The 19,689-nt window shown below is 53.5% G+C and overlaps 1 protein-coding gene across 6 annotated transcripts in view; it reads left to right on the forward strand.

The window, feature by feature from the left end:
• Nucleotides 1-19,689, forward strand: part of tmem260 (transmembrane protein 260) — an 84,798-nt gene that overhangs the window by 56,762 nt on the left and 8,347 nt on the right. For 4 of the 6 annotated variants that reach the window (XM_085963224.1, XM_085963221.1, XM_085963222.1 and 1 more), the window contains 5 exons: nt 1,630-1,744; nt 6,230-6,402; nt 8,045-8,216; nt 11,086-11,234; nt 13,306-13,482. In XM_085963224.1, the coding sequence (XP_085819350.1) occupies nt 1,630-1,744; nt 6,230-6,402; nt 8,045-8,216; nt 11,086-11,234; nt 13,306-13,482 (786 nt within the window). Of the gene's footprint in view, nt 1-1,629; nt 1,745-6,229; nt 6,403-8,044; nt 8,217-11,085; nt 11,235-13,305; nt 13,483-17,033; nt 17,163-19,689 lie in introns of all 6 variants that reach the window. The other 2 variants (XR_015073024.1, XR_015073026.1) reach the window with 2 other exon arrangements.

Consider the following 19,689-nt stretch of genomic DNA (forward strand, 5'->3'; position numbering starts at 1 on the left):
CGCTCCTCCAATTCTGGCCTCTTGAGCATCCCCATTTTAATTGCTCCACCATTGGCGGCCGTGCCTTCAGCTGCCTCGACCCTAAGCTCTGGAATTCCCTCCCTAAACCTCTCCGCCCCTCTACCTCTCTCTCCTCGACCTACCTCTTTGACCAAGCTTTTGGTCATCTGCCTGAATATCTCCTTCTGTGGCTCGGTGTCAAATTTTATTTGATAATGCTCCGGTGAAGCGCCTTGGGACGTTTTATTATGTTAAAGGTGCTATATAAATTGTTGTTGTTGTTGATGTGCCAGTGAGGAGGGGCTGAGAGTTGTTCTGCCCAGTTGAAGCGGGCAGGTTAGAGTGATCCGTGGGTTTTCAGCTCACCACCCCTCCTCCTCCCCAAACAACCACTGGACTTTTATGAAGCACCGGCCCTGAATTCTCACAAAGCAGCAGTGATGGAGGCAATAGGCTCCTTTGGACATCAACATTGCTGTTGTGGATAAACACAGGCCCAGTGCCTCTGGATCCCAGTGCCTCTCACCTGCCCCTGGCTGGTCCATAACCTCCAGATAAGGCTCACTTCTTGTCACTCTGCATCTTATACACTGGACCACACTCTGAACAACTAGCAACAGTGTACAGATCAAAAGCAAATTACTGCGGAAGCTGGAAATCTGAAATAAAAACAGAAAATGCTGAAAATTCTCAACCGGTCAGACAGCATCTGTGGGGAGAACTGGCAGATGTTCGAGATGTAACCGGCTGTAAGCAAGTAAAGGGGAGAAGGGAAGGCCTGGTGATAGCATGGAAGGCAGAAGAGATTAAATAACAAAAGGGATGATGATGCAAGGCAAAAGAGAATGGGACAAGTAAAGAAACAAAAGATAGGCCCAGAGGAGCTGTAAATGGTAACAGCAGCGTCATTACCAGCAACCGCTGGCCAGAAAAATGGGAGCAGTGGCTCTGGTCTGAAATTGTTGCACTCGATGTCGAGTCCGGAAGGTTGTGAAGTGCCGAATCGAAAGATGAGCTGCTGTTTCTCGAGCTTCCGTTGAGCTTCATTGGAACAGTGTAGGAGGCCGAGGACAGAGGAGTGGGATGGAGAATTAAAATGGCAAATGACTGGGTGCTCAGTGTCCTGCTTGCGGACTGAATGGAGGTATTCAGCAAAGCAATCACCCAATCGGTGTTTGGGGGGGGGGGGGGAGTCCAATGTGGAGGAGACCCCATTGTGAGCAGCGAATACAGTATACTAAATTGAAAGTAGTACAAGTAAATCGCTGCTTCACCTGGAAGGAGGTGAAAGGGCAGGTGCCATGGGAAGGGGAGTGGGTGTTGGGGGTGATTGAAGAGTGGACCAGGTTGTCACGGGGGGAATGGTCCCTTGGGAATGCTGCGAGCAGAGGGGAAGATGTGTTTGGTGGTGGCATCTGGAGATCAGCAGTACTGCACACTTGAAGTGCCTCGGCTAGGTTTGATCCCCTTGCCCCATATGTCTCCTCGATCTGTTCTGCCCTTGTCACTTTTTCTTCACCCAGTCTGAGAAATGTTGACTTGGCCTGAAGATGTCGATGTGTCGGTAGGTTGTGGTTGCTATGGAAACAGGTGGGTGTGTTGAGGGTTCTGATTGGTGTGTGTTTGCAGGAGCTCCCCCCAATGCTCGGTGTTGTGGCTCTTCACTGTGATGCTCTGCTCCTACTCCCTGTTCTTCTCCTGGAGAGCTAACCTGGACATCACCAAACCCCTCTTTGTTGGAGTGGTGAGTGTCCTATGATTGAATTGATCTGATTTGACCATGTGATGAGCAGTGTGATGAGTTCATGTGTCGCACCTCCTACTGATTTACACACCTCATCCCACAGACAGCACTTGTACTTTTGGTTCTACTTCATTGGATGTGTAAACTGCCCAATCCGATGAGCCGATATCTCGGGGTAGTTGCCGGGTTACAGGGTTGCGCTTTTGCACGTTGGCTTGATCCTCAGTCCAGATGCAGCACGGACCCAATAAATGATCTGATGAACTGGGGAGTGTGACAGACGTGCTCGTGGGAGCAGGGCAGTGCTGCATTCGAGAGACATGGGTTCCAGCCCAGACTGATGGGGTGAAAGTCTCTCTGCTGGCCGTAAGGTTCCCCTGTGGGGAACAGGGCCGAGGTACGTGCAGGAATTGCCACACAGTGATTAGAAAGATCAGCACAGATATGAGGGAGGCCATCATCCTCCATAGAACCCTATGATTCTCCCATTACAGCGTCCAACTGCTGCTTAAATGACCCGAGTTTCCGTTCTCCGACCCGGATGGAAGTATTCATCGCTCTGTGTGAAGAAGGGTTTCCTGATATCAGTCCTGAACTTCCCTTTTGACGGTTTGGACCTGTGTTCCCCTGTCTTGCCCTCGTGGTTTAACTTGGAATAGTGACTCGGGATTAACTTCATTTTGCTGGAGAGGTTAAATGTTTCCTTTCAAGCCTGAAGTGTCTGCGTTTTAACGTTTCCTCATAACTCGCTCCCTCTGACACCGAGTTAGTCTCCTGCACTTCTCTGCATCACTCCTGGGACTTGGATGTTTACCTTGTATCTTGGTGACCAGAACTGAAGGCAGGTGCTGCCTGCCTCAGGCACTAGAGGGTCTCCCACACAGACATACTCTGCAGCTCTGATAACACGGCTCAGCATTCTGTGCCCCTTGTTAACTGCTGCTGGGCAATGACTGATGTAGAAATGTCTTGCTATTGGCACAGTGGGTGTTGTAGTGATGGGTAATGTTCAGGCAGTGTTGGGACCGGGTTAAGGGCACAGCATTTAACCAGTGCTGTACCCGATCTTGGAGTGTAACACTGGCGCCCAGCGTGGTAAGTTCTGTTCTGCCCTGTGCAACGATCTTGAGGGACTGGGCTGTGGAAAACGGAATTATGGCTCCTCGCATCCTGGCGGGATGGGGAGGGGGAAGTTGGGAATATCATACAAAATCGGGAATGTTCTGTGAATGTTCGGGTCTCTGTGCTGTTGTGTTGCTGGCCTGTACCAGGGTTCCTATCCATTATTAACTGTACCTCTGTATTTAACTGCCTGGGAGAAACTGTAACCTGTTGCTGGACATGGGTCTCACTTCTACACAAACTACAGACACAGTTACATACAGCCTGTTTAATTATCAACAACAGCAACTTGCATTTATATAGCACCTTTAATGAAGAAGGGCTATTGGGAGGGGTGACTAATAGCTTGGTCAAAGGGAGAGGGAGGTGGATGGGTTTAGGGAGGGACTTACAGACCACGGGACCCAGACGGCTGAAGGCACGGCCGCCAGTGGTGGGCTGCAGGGAGGGGGAGGGGTGCACAAGAGGTCCGAGTCAGAGGAACAGAGAGTTCAGGGTGGGTCTGGAGGGGATTGCGGAGCTCGGGAGGGGCAAGGCCCTGGAGGGATTTGAAAACAAGGATAAAATATTTAAAATTGAGGCATTGCCGGACTGGGAGCCAGTGTAGGTCAGCAAGCACGGGTGATGGGTGAATGGAACTTAGTGCGAGTTAGGACACAGGCAGCAGAGTTTTGGGTGAGTTTAAATTTAGAGGGTGGGAGATGGGAGGCCGGCCAGGAGAGCGTTGGAGTAGTCGAGCCTGGCAGTGAGCAAGGCATGAATGAGGGTTTCAGCAGCAGACGGGCTGAGGCAGGGTTGCAGACGGGCGATATTCGAGGTGGAAGTAGGTGGTCTTGGTGACGGAGAGGATATGGGGATGGGAGTTCAGCTCGGAGTCAAATAGGATGTCAAGGTTGGCTCAGTCTCGCGGGAATGGAATCAGTGACTCGGGGCGGAGTTTGTGGCGGCAGAACCGAAGACAATGGCTTCGGTCTTAGCAATATTTAATTGGAGGAAATTGCAGCTCATCCAGTGCTGGATGTTGGACAAGCGATCTAACAACTTAGGGACAGTGGTGGGGTTGTAGGGAGGTGGCGAGGTCGTGCTGGGTGTCGTCAGCGTACATGTGGAACCTGCCACGTCTGGATGATGCCGCCGAGGGGCAGCATGTAGATGAGGAAGAGGAGGGGGGTCAAGGATGGATCCGTACGGAACTCCGGAGGTAATGGTTCGGGGGCAGGAAGAGAAGCGATTGCTGGAAATGTTTTGGCTACAGTTGGATAGGTAAGAGAGGAACCAAGAGAGCAGTCCCACCCAGCTGGACAACGTAGGAGAGGTGTTGGAGGACGACTCTGGTCAACCATGTCAAAGGCTGCACACAGGTGGAGAAGGACGAGGAGGGATAGTTTACCATAGTCACAGAGGATGTCATTTGTAACTTTGATTGGGGCTGTTTCAGTGCTGTGACGGGCGGAAACATGATTGGATGGGTTCAAACATGGAGTTGCGGGAAAGATGGGCACGGATTTGGGAGGCGACAACCCATTCAAGGACTTTGGAGAGGAAAGGGAGGTTGGAGATGGGGTGGTAGTTTAATGGGAACTGCTGTAGGTCACTGCACATAACCTTCCACCCCTCACTCTTTTCACACAACCTCCTGGGTCTTGGCAACATTCCTCTCCTTCCCTAGGGTAGTCGCAACACCAGCGTCCCACAAACCCAGCTTCTCCGGATCATGACCGACCTCTCTCGCTTTGATCGTACAACTGTACCAAATTAAACCTGATTTCCGCATTGTGCGAACAATGTCAATTGGTAACGGACAGATTATAGGAACAGGAGGAGGCCATTGAGCCCCTCGAGCCTGTTCCGCCATTCAGTGAGATCAAGACTAATCTGTGACCTAACTCCATATACCTGCCTTTGGCCCATATCCCTTAATACCTTTGGTTAACAAAAATATCAATCTCAGATTTAAAATTAACAATTGATCTAGCATCAATTGCTGTTTGCGGAAGAGAGTTTCAAACTTCCACCACCCTTTGTATGTAGAAGTGTTTCCTAATTTCACTCCTGAAAGGTCTGGCTCTATCTTTTAGACTCTGTCCCCTAGTCCTAGAATCCCCAACCAGCAGAAATAGTTTCTCTCTATCTACCCTATCTGTTCCCCTTAATATCTTGAAAACTTCGATCAGCTCACCCCTTAACCGTCTAAATTCCAGGGAATACAACCCTAGTTTATGTAATCTCTCCTCGTAATTTAACCCCTGCAGTCCGGGTATCATTCTGGTAAACCTGCGCTGCACTCCCTCCAAGGCCAGTATATCCTTCCTAAGGTGTGGTGCCCAGAACTGCTCCCAGTGCTCCAGGTGTGGTCTAACCAGGGCTTTGTACAGCTGCAGCATAACTTCTACCCCCTTGTATTCTAGTCCTCTCGATATAAAGGCCAGCATTCCATTAGCCTTTTTCATTATTTTCTGTACCAGTTCGTGACATTTTAATGATGTATGTACCTGATCTTCCCCCCCCCCCCCCCCCCCCCCGAGTCTCTTTGGACCTCCACTGTTTTTAGCTTTTCACCATTTAAAAAGTCCCCTGTTCGATCCTTTTTAGGCCCAAAGTGGATGACCTCACATTTGCCTACATTGAAATCCATTTGCCACAGTTTGGCCCATTCACTTAATCTATTAATATCTCTTTGTAATTTTATGCTTCCATCTACACTGCCTACAATGTCACCTATCTTTGTGTCATCGGCAAATTTGGATATGTGGCTTTCTATCCCATTAGTTGTTAATAAATGCAGTGAATAGTTGAGGCCCCAACACCGATCCCTGCAGGACACCACCAGTCACATCCTGCCAATTACAGTACCTGCCCATTATCCCTACTGCCTGTCTCCTGTCGCTCAGCCAGTTTCCTGACCAGGTCAATCATTTACCTTCAATTCCATGAGCTTCAACCTTAATTAACGGTCTCTTATGTGGGACTTTATCAAATGCCTTCTGGAAGTCCATATAAATAACATCCATAGACATTCCCCTGTCCACTACTTTAATCACCTCCTCAAAAAATTCAATCAGGTTCATCAAGCATGACCTGCCTTTCACTAATCCATGCTGGCTCTCTGACCAACTGAAAATTTTTGAGGTGTTCAGTCACCCTATCCTTAATTAGAGACTCTAGTACAAAAGATGTTTGGCTAACTGGTCTATAATTCCCTGGTTTCCCCCTCTCGCCATTCTGAAAGAGTGGAGTGAAATGCACTATTTTCTAATCTAAAGGAACGGTTCCTGAATCGAGAGAACTTTGGAAGATTATAGTTAGGATTATAAATTGGGATACCATTTATGTTCATTTACATTGTTCATTTTATTTCTGCAGGTTGAAAGGTTCTGGCTACAGAGTAATCTGGTGGTTTGTGTTCTGTCAGGCTGCGGCCTAGTTTCAGTCTGCTCCATGCTGCGGAGAATAATGGGCAATAACACACTGTGGCACTGGGCAGAGCGGCTCCCTGCTCTCCTACTCATCGCCTTCCAAATCCACCTGAACTACAGGTAAGGAATGACTTTCAAATCATCCGCCAATAGCTGGTGAGAGTCAGTGTCAGCTTGCCTCGATGGTGGCACTCTCGCCTCTGGGTCAGAGTCCCACTCCAAAGACTTGAGCACATAATCCAGGTGGTACTGAGGGAGCGCTGCGCTGTCTGAGGTGCTGTCTTTCAGTTGAGACGTTAAACTGAGGCCTCATCTGTCCCCTCAGGTGGACGTAAAAGATCCCACGGCCACTGTCCACTGTTTGAAGAAGTCCCCCTGGTGTCCGGGACAACATTTATCCCTCAATCAACAACACCAGAACAGATTATGTGGTTGTTACCTTATTGCTGTTTCTGGGACCTTGGGTGCAATTTGGCTCCCAGGTTTCCCTATGAAACAGCAGTGACTACACATTAATTCACTGTGAAGCACTGGGACACCCTGAAGACCCGAAAGACAGATATAAATGCAAAGTTGTTCTTTTGTTTCTTTAATAACTAATTTTCATTGAGGAGCCAGAAGGAAGGGTCAAAGCTGACAGTGCAACACAGACACTGTGAGTGAAAGAGAAGATGGGACAAATCAGGGTGTAGTTAATGTTGGGCTAGGATTTGGTTTTAAATGCCTGTAGATTGTTGGACGAGGGAAAGGCTGAGAGAGACGAGGAGCTCCACAGATTTAACCCTGGGAAGGATCAGTTAGAGTCGGAGACAGTGCGATAAGCCTGGATTCCATCACGGTGAGGGTACAGGGAGGGGGGATAGAAATGGCAATGGTTCACAGTGAGAGATTGTCTATTCTCACCCATCTAAACAGCCCAGCTGGATCTCGTTCTGCCAGAGACACGAGCACAGGGACTTGGGTCATTTATCAGAAACTGGATTTATAACCAGGTGACACCAGAGTGCGAAAACCTGAATGTAGGAACAGGAGACCCCAGTGACAGGATCGCTGCCTCTCGTTCCCCCTTTACCGATCGCTGCCTCTCGTTCCCCCTTTACCGATCGCTGCCTCTCGTTCCCCCTTTACCGATCGCTGCCTCTCTCCCCCTCGTCGCCGCCCCGCTCCCCCTCTCCGCCGGTCGCCGCCCCTCTCCGCCGGTTGCCGCCCCGCCCCCCCTCTCCGCCGGTCGCCGCCCCGCTCCCCCTCTCCGCCGGTCGCCGCCCCGCTCCCCCTCTCCGCCGGTCGCCGCCCCGCTCCCCCTCTCCGCCGGTCGCCGCCCCGCTCCCCCTCTCCGCCGGTCGCCGCCCCGCTCCCCCTCTCCGCCGGTCGCCGCCCCGCTCCCCCTCTCCGCCGGTCGCCGCCCCGCTTCCCCCTCTCCGCCGGTCGCCGCCCCGCTCCCCCTCTCCGCCGGTCGCCGCACCGCCCGCCGACCGTATACTATCTATAATATAATAGCCTGCTACTGAAGTATAAATGTATGATCCTTTAAGTCAAATTGCCAGTAAGTGAACAATATCTGAGTTATTAGAATTAAATTTCTAGACTGCAGACATCCTGGCTCTGGTGCCTTGTGTTTTTGGAGCATTGTTGTTTTATGCTTTCTTTAAAGTTGGCCATTGAAAGTTGAGTGTGAGATTGAGGTGTGATGTACAGAAAATGCACACTGAATGCACTGTTCCAATAACCAATTTTTTCCCAATTATATTCTCATTTTGTTCAGGATTTGTGACCAAAGTAGTAATGATGTTGTGGATAAATTTGCCAGAAACCTGTTGAGCAGTCTGCCCCCTAACGCCACGATCCTGCTCCGAGGAGACCTCCCAGGAAACTCCCTGCGATACCTCCATTACTGTGAGGGACAAAGACCTGACCTCAGCTTGGTGGATCAGGAGGTAACGGAACCACAACCAACTGAGACAGGATCGGAGAGACCCCAGGGGACCGGCCGAGGGACCGGAGAGACCCAGGGGACCGGCCGAGGGATCGGAGAGACCCAGGGGACCGGCCGAGGGATCGGAGAGACCCAGGGGACCGGCCGAGGGATCGGAGAGACCCAGGGGACTGGCCGAGGGTTCGGAGCGACCCAGGGGACCGGCCGAGGGACCGGAGAGACCCAGGGGACCGGCCGAGGGTTCAGAGACCCAGGGGACCGGCCCAGGGATCGGAGAGACCCGGGGGACCGGCCGAGGGTTCGGAGACCCAGGGGACCGGCCGAGGGATCGGAGAGACCCAGGGGACCGGCCGAGGGATCGGAGAGACCCGGGGGACCGGCCGAGGGTTCGGAGAGACCCGGGGGACCGGCCGAGGGATCGGAGAGACCCAGGGGACCGGCCGAGGGATCGGAGAGACCCAGGGGACCACCCGGGGGACCGGCCAGACCCGGGGGACCGGCCAGACCCGGGGGACCGGCCAGACCCGGGGGATCGGAGAGACCCGGGGGACCGGCCGAGGGTTCGGAGCGACCATCATCTGCATCAATCCCCCCAAAACCAGCAGGCAGAACTAGGCGACACATTCAGAAGCGTCAAAATAATTTATAATCACATTATTAGAAAACTATTGCAATATTAAATATTAATCAGTTCATTTTTAAATGCTACTTTTTAATATCTGAATGATGTGTGAGCGAAGCAGACGCCTCAAGTGATGTCCCTGAGCAGTGACACGCCCGCAGTACTGCGGCTGTACACTCTCACCAATCCTCTAGGCTCGGAGTGAGGGCAGAATCGTTCTGTGCTGTAAACCGTGTCCAACTCCGACACAACACTGACACAACTTGTGAACTAATCATCTACAACTCCCCCCAACTGCACATTAATTTCAGTTATTCAAACTCTTCAATTTAACCACAGAATATCAGGGGAAAAAGTACTCTCCGAACTCAGTGCTGGGGAGAGCTGGGGGCTGAATGGGGAGAGCCGGGGTCCTGGGGGTGAATGGGGGGAGAGCCGGGGTCCTGGGGGTGAATTGGGGGAGAGCGCCGGGGGGTGAGTGGCGGGGAGAGAGCCGGGGGGTGAATGGGGAGAGCCGGGGTCCTGGGGGTGAATGGGGGGAGAGCCGGGGTCCTGGGGGTGAATGGGGGGGGAGAGCCGGGGTCCTGGGGGTGAATGGGGGGGGAGAGCCGGGGTCCTGGGGGTGAATGGGGGGAGAGCTGGGGGTGAATGGGGGGAGAGCTGGGGGTGAATGGGGAGAGCCGGGGTCCTGGGGGTGAAAGGCGGGGGAGATCCAGGGTCCTGGGGGTGAATGGGGGGAGAGCCGGGGTGAATGGGGGGAGCTGGGGGTGAATGGGGGGAGAGCCGGGGTCCTGGGGGTGAATTGGGGGAGAGCCGGGGGGTGAATGGGGAGAGTCAGGGTCTTGGGGGTGAATGGCGGGGGAGAGCCGGGGTCCTGGGGGTGAATGGGGGGGAGCCGGGGTCCTGGGGGTGAATGGGGGGAGAGCCGGGGTCCTGGGGGTGAAAGGCGGGGGAGATCCAGGGTCCTGGGGGTGAATGGGGGGAGAGCCGGGGTGAATGGGGGGAGCTGGGGGTGAATGGGGGGAGAGCCGGGGTCCTGGGGGTGAATTGGGGGAGAGCCGGGGGGTGAATGGGGAGAGTCAGGGTCTTGGGGGTGAATGGCGGGGGAGAGCCGGGGTCCTGGGGGTGAATGGGGGGGAGCCGGGGTCCTGGGGGTGAATGGGGGGAGAGCCGGGGTCCTGGGGGTGAAAGGCGGGGGAGATCCGGGGTGAATGGGGGGAGAGCCGGGGTCCTGGGGGTGAATGGGGGGAGAGCCGGGGTCCTGGGGGTGAATGGGGGGGAGAGCCGGGGTCCTGGGGGTGAATGGGGGGAGAGCCGGGGTCCTGGGGGTGAATGGGGGGAGAGCCGGGGTCCTGGGGGTGAATGGGGGGAGAGCCGGGGTCCTGGGGGTGAATGGGGGGGCGAGCCGGGGTCCTGGGGGTGAATGGGGGGAGAGCCGGGGTCCTGGGGGTGAATGGGGGGAGAGCCGGGGTCCTGGGGGTGAATGGCGGGGGAGAGCCGGGGTCCTGGGGGTGAATGGGGGGAGAGCCGGGGTCCTGGGGGTGAATGGGGGGGCGAGCCGGGGTCCTGGGGGTGAATGGGGGGAGAGCCGGGGTCCTGGGGGTGAATTGGGGGAGAGCCGGGGTCCTGGGGGTGAATGGGGAGAGTCAGGGTCTTGGGGGTGAATGGCGGGGGAGAGCCGGGGTCCTGGGGGTGAATGGGGGGGAGAGCCGGGGTCCTGGGGGTGAATGGGGGGAGAGCCGGGGTCCTGGGGGTGAATGGGGGGAGCCGGGGTCCTGGGGGTGAATGGGGGGAGAGCCGGGGTCCTGGGGGTGAATTGGGGGAGAGCCGGGGGGTGAATGGGGAGAGTCAGGGTCTTGGGGGTGAATGGCGGGGGAGAGCCGGGGTCCTGGGGGTGAATGGGGGGAGAGCCGGGGTCCTGGGGGGTGAATGGGGAGAGCCGGGGTCCTGGGGGTGAATGGCGGGGGAGAGCCGGGGTCCTGGGGGTGAATGGCGGGGGAGCGCCAGTGTCTCCTCACTCAGTCTCTCAGGGTGATCTGCTTTTGTTGGGTGAATCTGATGTGGGCCTGAGCCTGTGGTTCTTGTCGTGTTGAATACACTGGGGAGCTGCATGATCCGAGCAAACTGTGCTTATCTTCATTGGAGCAAACAGACCCGAGTGGCCTTTTCTGGTTTTGTGTAATTCAAGCTGCCTGACGACTGGAGCAATCTCGGTAAAGGACATAACCTGGTGTCATTTCCCCTGTAGATGATGACTTACGATTGGTATTTACCGAAACTGGCCAAGCACCTACCCAGAGTCCGCTTCCCAGGAAATCACTGGAAACCTGTCAGCCGAGAGGATTCTGCTGGGACTGGGACATTCAACCTGCACCGGTTACTCAGCGAGAACAGCGAGTGAGTTTCTGGACATTAACCCCCTTTACTCAGTGAGCTGCACCAGCTCAGGCAACCCATCGATTCCGTGCAGGCACAGTTCCGGATCTGTCCAGACCATGTCTCTCTCTCGAGGGAGCTGTGTGGAATTCGTTTCTCTGGTGATAGCACAGTGAACCCGATGAGCTTGGGTGGATCTGGTTAATACACGGGTCCCAGAGGTGTGAGGGCCCTGCACACAGGGTCCAACTCAGCCCCTTTCTGGAATTGGACTCAGACACTGGGCAGCAGTGCACCTGCCTTTCACTCCTGGGACCCGAGTTGAAATCCAGCCGAGATGGAGATGAGAATCTCCTTTGTCCACTGGTGGAGTTGGGGTCAGTCGCAACCCAAATACAAATGGGGGTGAGCTTACAGCTTAAAGAAATGTCACTTCACAGCTGATGAATAAATTGGCAATGTCGCTCCTGCCAGGACAAGCACATAGAAACATAGAAGATAGGAGCAGGAGGCCATTCGGCCCCTCGAGCCTGCTCCACCATTCAATGAGATCATGGCTGATCATCCAAATTCAGTACCCTGTCCCTGCCTTCTCCCCATATCCCTTGATCCCTTTAGCCTTAAGAAATATATTTAATGAACTGGCCTCTACTGCCTTCTGTGGTAGAGAATTCCACAGGTTCACCACTCTCTAGGTGAAGAAATTCCTCCTCATTTCAGTCCTAAATAGCTTACCCCTTACCCTTAGACTATGACCCCTGGTTCTGGACTCCCCGGCCATCAGAAACATCCTTCCTGCATCTAGTCTGTCCAGGCCTGACAGAATTTTATAGGTTTCGATGAGATCCCCCCTCAATCTTCTAAACTCCAGTGAATATAAGCCCAATCGAGACAATCTCTCCTCGTACGTCATTCCTGCCATCCCAGGTATCAGCCTGGTGAATCTTCGCTGCCCTCCCTCCATGGCAAGAACGTCCTTCCTCAGGTAAGGTGACCAAAACTGCACACAGTACTCAAGGTGCGGTCTCACCAAGGCCCTGTACAACTGTAGCAAGGCATCCTTGTTCCTGTACTCGAACCCTCTTGCTACGAAGGCCCAACATACCATTTGCCTTCTTAACCGTCTGCTGCACCTGCATGCTTACCTTCAGCGACTGGTGCACAATAACACCCAGGTCTCTTTGCACTTCCCCTTCTCCCAATCTATTGCCATTCAAATAATAATCTGCCTTCCTGTTTTTGCCACCAAAGTGGATAACCTCACATTTATCCACATTATTATAGTGCATTTGCCATGTTTCTGCCCAATCACCCAACCTGTCCAAATCGTACTGGAGTGTCACGACATCCTCCTCACAGCTTACCCTCCCACCCAGCTTTGTGTCGTCTGCAAATTTGGAGATATTACATCCAATTCCCTCGTCTAGATCATTAATATATATTGTGAACAGCTGGGGTCCTAGGACCGATCCTTACGGTACCCCACTAGTCACTGCCTGCCACTCGGAAAACGACCCGTTTATTCCAACTCTGTTTTCTATGTCCGCCAACACAAATCCACAATAATCTGGGGCCATTCAGACTGAACCTTACCCAGTGTCGAACCCTGTCCTGGGAGTGTTTAATGGGACAGTGTAGAGGGAACTTTACTCTGTATCTAACCCATGCTCTACCTGCCCTGGGAGTGTATGATGGGACAGTGTAGAGGGAGCTTTACTCTGTATCTAACCCGGGCTGTACCTGCCCTGGGAGTGTTTGATGGGGCTCGTAGTGTTTAAAGTTGTGAAATATTTCACTCTTGGCACTGATGTTCCTCTGAGAAGAACGAATGTTCCCAGGACTGATGTGACCTCAGTGTGTTACAGTTCTCCACTCAGCCGGGGTCCCTGGATGTTTCCTCTGAAACTCCATGGGACGCGCTTGCTCTGATCCCGGGAGTAGTGACACCCACAATTGGAGGAACGTACAGCCCTCTGCTCCAGATTTAAATATTCCGGATCCTTGTGTTGAAGTGACAATGCGATGACACTTTGGAAGGGCTTCGATTGTCTGGTTACTGTGATTCACTGAAATATACACCTGTGTTTTACAGCAAGGAGTTCTTTGTGTGTATCGGGCTGCATGAAGGAGACCCAAGCTGGAAGAACAGTTACGCCCTCTGGCCCTGGGGGGTGTGTGAGAAACTGGTCCACTCCATCAATCCGTTCAGCCCGGAAAGCTGGATCCAGCTCACCAAGAACATGTACAACTGGACACACGAGTACGACAGGTAGGTGTCGGGGTGTACAGGGCTGGGACAGGAGGGTGGGTGTCGGTGCAGGGGGCTGGGACAGGAGGGTAGGTGTCGGGGGGGCTGGGACAGGCGGGTGGGTGTCGGGGGGGCTGGGACAGGCGGGTGGGTGTCAGGGTGTACGGGGCTGGGACAGGAGGGTGGGTGTCGGGGGGGCTGGGACAGGCGGGTGGGTGTCAGGGTGTACGGGGCTGGGACAGGAGGGTGGGTGTCGGGGGGGCTGGGACAGGCGGGTGGGTGTCGGGGTGTACGGGGCTGGGACAGGAGGGTGGGTGTCGGGGGGGCTGGGACAGTCGGGGGGGCTGGGACAGGAGGGTGGGTGTCTGGGTGTACGGGGCTGGGACAGGAGGGTGGGTGTCGGGGTGTACGGGGCTGGGACAGGAGGGTGGGTGTCGGGGTGTACGGGGCTGGGACAGGAGGGTGGGTGTCGGGGTGTACGGGGCTGGGACAGGAGGGTGGGTGTCGGGGTGTACGGGGCTGGGACAGGAGGGTGGGTGTCGGGGTGCAGGGGGCTGGGACAGGAGGGTGGGTGTCGGGGTGCAGGGGGCTGGGACAGGAGGGTGGGTGTCGGGGTGTACGGGGCTGGGACAGGAGGGTGGGTGTCGGGGTGTACGGGGCTGGGACAGGAGGGTGGGTGTCGGGGCGTACGGGGCTGGGACAGGGGGGGGGGTGTACGGGGCTGGGACAGGAGGGGGTGTGTACAGGGCTGGGACAGGAGGGTGGCTGTCTGGGTGTACGGGGCTGGGACAGGAGGGTGGGTGTCGGGGTGCAGGGGGCTGGGACGGGAGGGTGGGTGTCGGGGTGCAGGGGGCTGGGACAGGAGGGTGGGTGTCGGCGCACGGGGCTGGGACAGGAGGGTGGGTGTCGGGGTGCAGGGGGCTGGGACAGGAGGGTGGGTGTCGGGGTGTACGGGGCTGGGACAGGAGGGTGGGTGTCGGGGTGCAGGGGGCTGGGACAGGAGGGTAGGTGTCGGGGTGTACGGGGCTGGGACAGGAGGGTGGGTGTCGGGGTGCAGGGGGCTGGGACAGGAGGGTGGGTGTCGAGGTGTACGGGGCTGGGACAGAAGGGTAGGTGTCGGGGTGTACGGGGCTGGGACAGGAGGGTGGGTGTCGGGGTGTACGGGGCTGGGACAGGAGGGTGGGTGTCGGGGTGCAGGGGGCTGGGACAGGAGGGTGGGTGTCTGGGTGTACGGGGCTGTTGTCGGTTCTGAACTAGCCTGACCGCTCAGTCATCCCTACCCATATTAGTAGTCGCAGTCAGCTTCTCTCGATTTTCTGCACAAGATTTGTTCTTTTTCTGGATACTCTCTCTGTCCCTTCCTGACCCACCGTGGTTATTTTTACCCAAAACTCTACTCTGCCCCAGAGCCTTGACATTTCTCTTGCTGCTTTTAAATTTACTCTTTCCTGAATCCTCCTCCCCGCACCTACCTCTCCCTCCCTTTAAAGCCCTGTCTACAGCCCTAGTTATTCCGTTTGCCAGGACACTGGTCCCAGCCTGGTTTAAGTGGAGCCTGTCCCAAGTCCCCAGTACTGGTGCCAGTGCCCCATGAACTGAAACTCCTTCCTCCTACACCACTCTTTGAGCCACACATTTAAACCTCTAATCTGTTTGTCCCTGTGCCAAATTGCACGAGGCTCAGGTAACAGTCCAGAGATTATTACCTTTTGAGGTTCTGCTTTTTAATTTAATGCTATATAACTGCAAGTTGTTGTTTCCATATCGTGCTTAATCTTCCAAAAACACGTCCAATCCTTCTGTTGATGTCTTCTTCCCATTCTCTGGCACTAACCCACCCAGGTATCCAAACGTTCCAAATGTTCAACTGCAACCCTTCCAACTGTAATATGTACATCTTGCTGATGCTTCTCAAATGATATGACCTTTGTCGTCTTTGTATTAATGTGTAATCCACATGTTCGACTCTGCATGGGCACCTTCTCAATTCGTCTCTGCAAATCTGTTCCAAATGTTGCTATGTCATATCGGTGAAGCCGAGGTTGTTCAGACACTTGCCACATAAGGAAACTCCTCCAATATCTTTTATTGCAAGATTCATTACTATTTCCACTACTAGATTAAATAAATCAGGTGACAGTGTCTCCTTGTCTCACCCAGTTGTTGATTTAAACCATTCTGTCAGTTTCCTACCCACTCTAACAGCTCAGGGACTTGTTGTAAATGTTTTTGATCAGTCTGACAAGTTTCTCAGGGAGATCATACATCCTCAAGATCACCCATATCCCTTCTCGCAGTACACTGTCAAAGGCCTGATTAAAATCGATAGATTTCTCCTAAATCTGTCTTATCACAAACAGTTGATCTATTGTAATGAAAACAGAAAATGCTGGAAATACTCAGCAGGCCAGGCAGCATCCGTGGAGAGAGAAACAGAGTTAACGTTTCAGGTCTGGGACCCTTCGTCAGAACTGGAAAAAGTGAGAGATGTGACCGATTTGAAGCCGGTGCAGAGGCAGGGGGAGGGGAGGAAAGAACAAAAGGGTCTGTGATGGGGTGGAGGCAAGCGCGGTGAAATACTGTAAATGGGAACAGCAGAATCGTCAACAGCTGTCGCCTGAAAAAATAGGGGCCGAGGTTATGATCTGAAATTGTTGAACTCGATGTTCAGCCCAGACGGCTGTAAAGTGCCTAATCGAAAGATGAGGTGCTGTTCCTCGAGCTTACGTTGAGCTTCACTGGAACAGTGCAAGAGGCCGACGTCCGAGTGGGAGTGAAGCGGAGAATTCAAGTGACCGCAAGCTCGGGGTCACCCTTACAGACTGAACGGAGGTGTTCTGCAAAGCGGTCACCCAATCTGCGTTTGGTTTCCCCAATGTAGAGGAGACCACATCGTGAGCAGCGAATACAGTATACTAGATTGCAAGAAGTACAAGTAAATCACTGTTTCACCTGGAAGGAGTGTTTGGGGCCCTGGACAGTGGGAAGGGGGGAGGTATAAGGGCAGGTGTTGCATCTCCTGCGCTTGCACGGGAAGGTGCCAGGCGAAGGAGAAGGGGTGTTGGGGGTGATAGAGGAGTGGACTAGGGTGTCGCGGAGGGAGCGGTCCCTTCAGAATGCTGAAAGGGGAGGTGAGGGGAAGATGCGTTTGGTGGTCGTATCACGCTGGAGGTGGCGGAAATGGCGGAGGATGATCCGTTGAATGTGGAGGCTGGTGGGGTGAAAGGTGAGGACAAGGGGAACCCTATCCTAGTTCTGGGAGGGAGGGGAAGGGGTAAGGGCAGAAGTGCAAGAAATGCAACGGACACAGTCGAGGGCCATGTCAACCACGGTAGAGGGGAATCCTCGGTTGAGGAAAAAGGAAGACATATCGGAAGCACTGGTGTGGAAGGTGGCATCGTCAGAACAGATGCGGAGGAAACAGAGAAACTGGGAGAATGGCATAGAGTCCTTACAGGAAGCGGGGTGGGAGGAAGTGTAGTCCAGGTAGCTGTGGGAGTCAGTGGGATTATCGTGGATGTTTGATCTATTGTACTTTGCCCTTGTCTAAAACCAGCTTGTTCTTCATGCAGTATCACCTCTACGTATCTTTCCATTCTCCTGTGCAGTGCCTGAGGAAATACTTCTGTGACTGGCGTCGACTCTCAGCAGTAGCTATGGGGGGGCAGGTCCTGAGGCTCCGGCGGATGAGCCACTAGCAGGTGAGAGGCAGCGGATGCTGGATGGCTTCCCTGCGGATAGCCGGCCCGGGACAGGGAATCGGGAATTCCGTCAGCTGAAGGATGTGGGCGAGATATTAACAGCAACCTACTGACAACCAAGAATATTTAAAGGGCTAGGGTCGATATTAAGTGCAACTGGTTCTGACCTTTTACTGGGTTCAATCGTCCCTTTACCGAAAGATGAGCCCTGACCTGCTCAGTGAGACGGTGAAAGTAATCGCCGGTTCACCTCTGAGCCTCCTGTGAATTCTGTGCACCCGGGGTTGTTTTTCGGGGGGGAGAAAAAGTTGATTCGAGCATGTGCGAAGAATTACGCGATTTGGAACACTTTGAATCCTGAGGAGGAACTCTGTCATGTCAGCCATCCTCATTTCTCTCACTCCCAGGTTAAAAATTAAGAATCTGTTGCTGTCTTTTTTTAATATTAAGACAACAGTGACACCTACTGGCATTTGAAAGACACCAGTTACATAAAGCTTACTTCAGCAGCAGGATAATACCGCGTTGGCCTCAGACACACAGTGAGCCAAGCCGTGGGCGATGCACTCTTCATTTCATCCATGAGTTAGCAGTTGGATAAACCGAACTGTACAAATAAAATAAAATTCCACCGGCGTAAGATTGATAAACAAGCCCGCAGGATGATTAAATCAACTCCCACAAAACCTCTGATCACGAGTTTGATGCTGAACCAACAGGTTTAGCCTGCTGAACGGTGACTTGCTGTCCTGCTGCTGGCCCTGTCGAATAACTGCACGCTCTTTCGCTGGGAGCGGCCCGCCTGAGGCGACCAATTCTTGTTGGTAATAATCAGCGAGGAAAAAAGTGACCGTGGAAGTGGGGGAAATTGCTTGTTGCAGGAAATTGGAATGGGCCCTGGGAAAGGTCTTGTTCTCTGAACTTCCTACACACAGCGATCATACTCCCGGGCTCCAGCCCCAGGCACATAGCTTCTGCACCTAAAGAGTCATCTTTACATTTAAAAAAATGTTTTTAAACTTGCTCATTTGGGAGGGATCCCCTTGACATTCAGTGTTCCGAGGTGGTGCTACAATCTAGTGGGACTAGGTGGTAGAGGTCGCGGGTTTGGGAGGTGCTGCCGAAGAAGCCTTGGCGAGTTGCTGCAGTGCATCTTGTAGATGGTACACACTGCAGCCACAGTAGACCAGTGGTGGAGGAGTAAATGTTTAAGGTGGTGGCTGAGGTGCCAATCAAGCGCGTTGCTTTGTCCTGGATAGTGTTGAGCTTATTGAGTGTTGGTGGAGCTGCACTCATCCAGGCAAGTGGAGAGTATTCCATCACACTCCTTACTTGTGCCTTGTAGATGGTGGAAAGGCTTTGGGGAGTCGGGCAGTAAGTCATTCGCTGCAGAATACCCAGCCTCTGACCTGCTCTTGTTGCCACAGTATTTATGTGGCTGGTCCAGTTAAGTTTCTGGTTAATGCTGACCCCCAGGATGTTGGTGGTGGGGGATTCAGCGATGGGAATGCCATGGGGCAGTGGTTAGACTCTCTCTCTTGTTGGAGATAGTCATTGCCACTTGTGTGGTGTGAATGTTACCTGCCACTTATCAGCCCAAGCCTGGATGTTGTCCAGTTCTTGTTGCATGTGGGCACGGACGACTTCATTATCTGAGGAATTGCGAATGGCACTGAACACTGCAATCATTAGCGAACATCCTCACTTCTGACCCTATGATGGTGGGAAGGTCATTGATGAAGCAGCTGGTTGGGCCTTGAACACTGTCCTGAGGAACTTCTGCAGCAATGTCCTGGGGCTGTGCTGACTGGCCTCCAACAACCACAACCGTCTTCCTTTGTACTAGGTATGACTCCAGCCAGTGGAGAGTTTTCCCCTGATTCCCATTGACTTCAGTTTTACTAGGACTCCTTGATGCCACACTCGGTCAAATGCTGCCTTGATGTCAAGGGCAGTCATTCTCCCCTCATCTCTGGAATTCAGCTCTTTTGTCCGTGTTTAGACCAAGGCTGTAATGAGGTTTGGAGCCAAGTGGTCCTGGCGGAACCCAAACTGAGTATCGGTGAGCAGGTTATTGGTGAGTAAGTACTGTTTGATAGCACTGCCGATGACGCCTTCCATCACTTTGCTGATGATTGAGAGTAGGCTGATGGGGCAGGAATTGACCGGATTGGATTTGTCCTGCTTTTTGTGGAAAGGACATACCTGGGCAGTTTCCCACTTTGTCGGGTAGATGCCAGTGTTGTAGCTGTACTGGAACAGCTTGGCTACAGGTGCGGCTTGTTCTGGAGCACAAGTCTTCAGCACTACAGCCAGGATGTTGTTGGGGCCCATGGCATTTGCTGCATCCAGTGCGCTCAACCATTTCTTGATATCACGTGGAGTGAATCAAATTGGCTGAAGACTGGCTTCGTTGATGGTAGGGACCTCAGGAGGAGGCCAAGATGGATGCAAACGCTTCAGCCTTATCTTTTACATTCACATGCTGGGCTCTGCCATCGTTGAGGATGGGGATGTTCATGGATAG

Source organism: Somniosus microcephalus, chromosome 21 (assembly GCF_052327205.1).
Source record: "Somniosus microcephalus isolate GS21.2 chromosome 21, FLI_Smic_1.0, whole genome shotgun sequence".
NCBI lineage: Eukaryota > Metazoa > Chordata > Chondrichthyes > Squaliformes > Somniosidae > Somniosus > Somniosus microcephalus.